At 49.6% G+C, this 4,845-nt stretch overlaps 2 protein-coding genes across 2 annotated transcripts; both read right to left on the bottom strand.

The window, feature by feature from the left end:
• Positions 1-913: 913 nt before the first annotated feature.
• H257_02852 (hypothetical protein) lies at positions 914-1,957 on the bottom strand. Its single transcript, XM_009826672.1, has one exon. The coding sequence runs from the start codon at positions 1,799-1,801 to the stop codon at positions 926-928; it is 876 nt and encodes a 291-aa protein (XP_009824974.1). The 5' UTR covers positions 1,802-1,957; the 3' UTR covers positions 914-925.
• Positions 1,958-2,762: 805 nt separating this feature from the next.
• H257_02851 (hypothetical protein) lies at positions 2,763-3,507 on the bottom strand (the record flags this gene model as incomplete). The annotated part of the gene is made up of 1 exon (XM_009826671.1): positions 2,763-3,507. Exon 1 carries the CDS (start codon positions 3,498-3,500, stop codon positions 2,763-2,765), a length of 738 nt encoding a protein of 245 aa, XP_009824973.1. The 5' UTR covers positions 3,501-3,507.
• Between the last annotated feature and the right edge of the window lie 1,338 nt (positions 3,508-4,845).

Below are 4,845 nucleotides of genomic sequence, written 5' to 3'. Positions count from 1 at the left end.
GTGCTGCAACTCGATTAGTTAGCAGTTGAAATAAAGTAAGCGTTGTTCTATTCTGCTGAAATGCAGAACTTGTGTTTAGCGTTGTTTTATATTCAATCGGGCTTATATTATTTTAAACGTCTGGTTGTTTAACGCAGTTAAACAACGGGCAAACTACATGAAAAGCACAATACTACTTGTAGTACTACGTAGTAATTTTTTAGCCATTATGTGATTGATTGGATATAAATCGTGACCAGAACATTCGAAGTGATTGGCCAACATAATATTGCTCCAAGGGCTTTCACTGGCTCCCGTGATTGAGGTCCAAGGTCTTAATAGCCAATGGGGTCGACCGTCTCAGATCTCTAGCCACTACTTCAGCAACGTGAGTCGTCCACACGTATGAGCTCGTGACCGTGCTCCCGCACAGTGGTTATCTGTGTTCATTGCGGCACTGAATATTTAATCTCAGAGATATTTGTCGAGAGCGTAGGATCAGTAATTGGCTGGTGATGCGATCATTTCAGCCAGTAGTTTGGCGCGGTGATGGGGTCATGCACCGCATTTCGACGAATTGATTTTAGAATGAGATAGGGAGGAGCAGGCACTTGAGCCTAAGAGCCTGTTCCAATTAGATTTCATAAGGAATCCGACTCACTAAAATTCTCACTATACAGCTAACGTTAGCACTTCATACCGAGCAGGAAGTGCCCCAGTATGTACCGTGCTTCAAAAACTATACTAGTATAATACACCAGTAATACGATATGATGGTGCAATTCTAATTGCTCCAACATAACATCGCGAGTGACGGATATGATTGGGTAGAAACAGGTCAAGGCAGCTGAGTTGCCACCAACCTCGTGTTGGAAAACATTCAGCAGGATATATTTTAGGCTAAACCACTTAGAGAAGGATAAATAATATATTGATCAATCATATTCTACAACGAGCCGGAATTGCGAACTTGCCGGACGTGCACTGTGCACATCCCCAGTGTCTTCCCTAGTCGCTTGCAGCCTTCAACGCTGCACGTCATGTCCTGACGATGGATTTCGCACAGCCCCCCGCCCCTGTCCGTGCGGCCGCAACCCGCCACCGTGCAGGATCTGCACCCCCCGTGTTTCGCACATCGGTCCCCCCGCTGGGCCCCCTTTGTGCACCCGGGCTCCAAGCATCGCTTACCCCCGCCGTGGGCTCGGCAAAACCCACCCCCCTGGCTGCTCTTCTCGCATCCGGATTGTTTGCATCGGGCACCGCCGCCGTGGGCTTTGCACAGGCCTTGGGATTGCGCAGCGTTGGCACACGCGTTCACCTTACAGCACTTGCCCCCACCATGGCCAATGCAAAAGCTGCCGTTCTGAGCTTCCTTGTGGCACCCTTCCATCATACACGGTTTTCCGCCGCCGTGCTTCTTGCAGTAGCCCCGAGATCGCACGACGCGGCCGCAGCCTTCGGTGGAACAAACTTTTCGGCGGGAGCTCCACGTGCTCCCCTCCCTTGATGATGGCGATGACACGGAGCTCGAAGTTTCGTATTTGATGAGCGCCCCCGAGGCAGCGTCATACGCGGTAAGCTGGACGAACGAAGTTGGCGGTGTTTGGGAAAACTCGTCGAGGGGGTCCCAGTACGTGAACTTGAGTAGGTCCGATGCGGTCATGTCCACCTCGGACAAGACTTGGTCCAACGTGAATGCGCTGAGGGGCTCTAAGTCGTGAAAGCCAAAGAGGTCGATGTCGTCCAAGAGTGAAGCCACTGTGGAATGGGATGCGGAGCTGGTTATCATGTAAGGCAATGGTTCCATCGACGACGCAAGCATGAGTCAGTCGAAAGAGATGGAAGAAATTGAACAATGAACATCCACGATCGTCAACACACGATATACACTTTGCAAATGTAGCCCGAGAGAGCGGGACCAAATGTCCCGACAATCAACATGTGGATTTCCTTGGACATGTGCTTTACCACATACTCCTGGATGCAATAATTCCCTGAGAGCAACAGTTTCACTGTTGCTTACGTCATCCTTTCGATAGTTTACCACAGGTGATGCGCTTAACCCCGGAAATAACAACAAAATGCGTCCGGGGCTTCCGAGGCTACAGGGTTTTGACGGGAAATGAATGCGTAAGCAACAGTGTACAGTAGCTGTTGCTCTTAGGGAATTATTGTCCTGGGTGAGTGAGTACTGTACTACTCTGGTAGCGTAGAAGTAAGGACGCGGCTTGGACACCATGTGTGTATGCGTACAGAACCGTCTGGGGTTCACTTTATGCTGAGGTGTTGTCGATGAGTATTTGGTACTCTCTCTGCCGCCATGTTCTGTCCTTCAAGCAATAAAACTGACCACTACAAAGTCGAATTCTGTCGAATTGCTAACGTTATAGAAATTTTTTGCGGCACATTGAATTAGTGAATTCATAGCAAATATATGATGTTGGTTCCTGGATCCAAGGCGTGCACATGATGCCAATGAATCCTGAACGCTCTTGCGATTCACATGTCGATAGTAACGTGACGGACGCTTGTCTGATTCAACCCCGCGTATTCCCCGAACACCCTGAGTCTCGCAATCGAAGTACCCTATATATGCTAGAGCATATTACACTCCTATACAATCAACTATTACACGATGCACTATTTTTCCAGCTCGACAATTCATGGACTCAATGGGGGGGGTAAAGTGACTTGAACCTATTGAGCTCAGCTTGTCCCTGAAACTCGAAAATACTGTGTTGGGTGCAGACGTAAATTATCACAAATATGTGGCCAGGCTTCGTTCACATGGCCTTAACTCGAGCTTGCCGGGTATGCACAGTGCATACCCCCATAGTCTTGCCGAGGCGTTTGCAGCCTTCGACGCTGCAGGTCATGTCCTGCCGGTGGATTTCGCACAGCCCCCCGCCTCGGTCCGTGCGGTCGCAACCAGCCACTGAACACGCGCGGCACCCCCCGTGTTTCGCACACCGGTCCCCCCGTTGGGCCCCCTTGGTGCATCCAACCTCCAAGCAACGCTTGCCCCCGCCGTGGGCTCGGCAGAACCCGCCCCCTTGGCTGCTCTTGTCGCAACCTGCGTATTTGCAGCGGGCGCCGCCGCCGTGGGCTTTACATAGGCCTTGAGACTGAGCCGCGTTGGCGCACTGGTCGAATTTGCAGCACTTGCCGCCACCATGTCCAATGCAAAAGTTCCCATTGTGCGCTTCTTTGGCGCAATCAGGGATCGCACAGGGCTTACCGCCGCCATGCTTTTTGCAAAAGCCGCGGGATCGAACGACACGGTCACAGCCGTCCATGTTGCACAGCTTGCGGCGGGCGTTTTGCCAAGTCGAGCCGAGGGGAATTGTTTGCCCATGCTCGTTCACCACGGCCAAGTTCGCCGTGCTGTTCTTAGGGTGTTGCTCCATCTTGAAGTCGAACAAGCCCAGGTCATGAAACACTGCCAGGTCAGCGTCTTCGAGAAATGGAAAGCTTGCAGACGTAAAAGGAATGGGCTCGACAAGGTCAATAGTAGCGAACATGTTGAACAAGGCAAATGAAACAATGAACGACACTGGCAACGCCCCACATCCGACATGTGTGGCGTCGACCCATGCGTCACCACCTTGCGAACGCATTTCCAACAACTGTATGGATACAGGGCTACCCGCAACCTATGTTTCGCATTCCGTGGTGATATGGAGTGTCTGTTGGCTTGAATGTTACAGCATGGATGGGTTGTTTCGCAGGGCATTTTGTGAAGATTGCTCATACGCTGACGTCGATCGTAAATACAAGGGGGTATCGCGCAGTTTGCGTTCACTGTTCAATGTGCACTTAGGTTTAGTTCCCAATGGTTGGCAACTAAAGTGGCGATGAACTCACAGCTGTTTGTACGAACTTCTTTGGGACTTCAACGAGGAACGTTGGGTGCTGGTGGCGCCACGTGTGTGCTGACACTGGCTCTTTAGTCGCGTCACATTGCACAAACAGCAGTACAATTGCGCTAGATAGCTTTGCTCACTCAACGACGACTGGCCCATATGACGTGGTTCCATCGTCTATATTGTTTTGATTCCAACTGTGAACTACTGTGAAGTTCTCCCTATGTTGACATATAAGCAAGGTTTTTACATTGGTGGAATTTTGTTCCGCGGTGAAACGTCGAAGGGCAAATGAGGTTTTACATTCCCACGCTTCTCGCATGCAACAGGTGAAGACTTGCCGTGTACTGATGGGGTGAGGACTTGAAGCATACCCCCCACCACAATATTCTTGCCAACACAGTTGAGGGGGTGGTATTGGATTCGAAACTAGAGCTCCAGCAAAATCGAATGTCTCTTTGGTACTTTCTTTTCACAATGGACTACTGGTATGGCTGCCAATCCTCGGACCGAAGTAGCCAATGAAATTATCGAAAAAAGTACCTTTTGACCAATCAAGTATTGCAGGTGAATCCGGCGGTAATGGAGAAACGGCTAGTACATATGCGATCCGCTATCTTCGTCAGACGGACATGCTGTACTAGTAATACTTTCAAATTCCTGAAATGAAACTCACACCTTCGAACTTCAGGTGCGCCAAATTCCAGTGGTGAATTTGGCTGAAATACAGTATACGAAATGTCGATTTCGTCCAGGTGCACCTACAAATTACCAGCCAATCGTAGTTGGTTTTCACATCAATTGGTGATTGTGCATGGCATTTCGACTACTACGTAGTAATTGAGTTTTGGATTATCATTTTAAGACATACACTCATGGTCGTAATTCTGGGAGTACTCACATTTTTTGGGATATCTCAGCAACCAATGGGAGTTGTGAGCTGCTGTTTGAATATGATTAGCCAATTAGAATGCTGGAAACGTGGTTATGGCTACCAATGAGC

This window comes from Aphanomyces astaci (genome assembly GCF_000520075.1).
Source record: "Aphanomyces astaci strain APO3 unplaced genomic scaffold supercont1.5, whole genome shotgun sequence".
NCBI classification, from domain to species: Eukaryota; Oomycota; class Saprolegniomycetes; order Saprolegniales; family Verrucalvaceae; genus Aphanomyces; species Aphanomyces astaci.
This window is presented reverse-complemented; position numbering and strand designations above follow the sequence as displayed.

Coding starts and splice junctions, on each gene's coding strand:
- H257_02852 (XM_009826672.1), bottom strand. CDS start 1,801: ATGCTTGCGTCGTCGATGGAACCATTGCCTTACATGATAACCAGCTCC.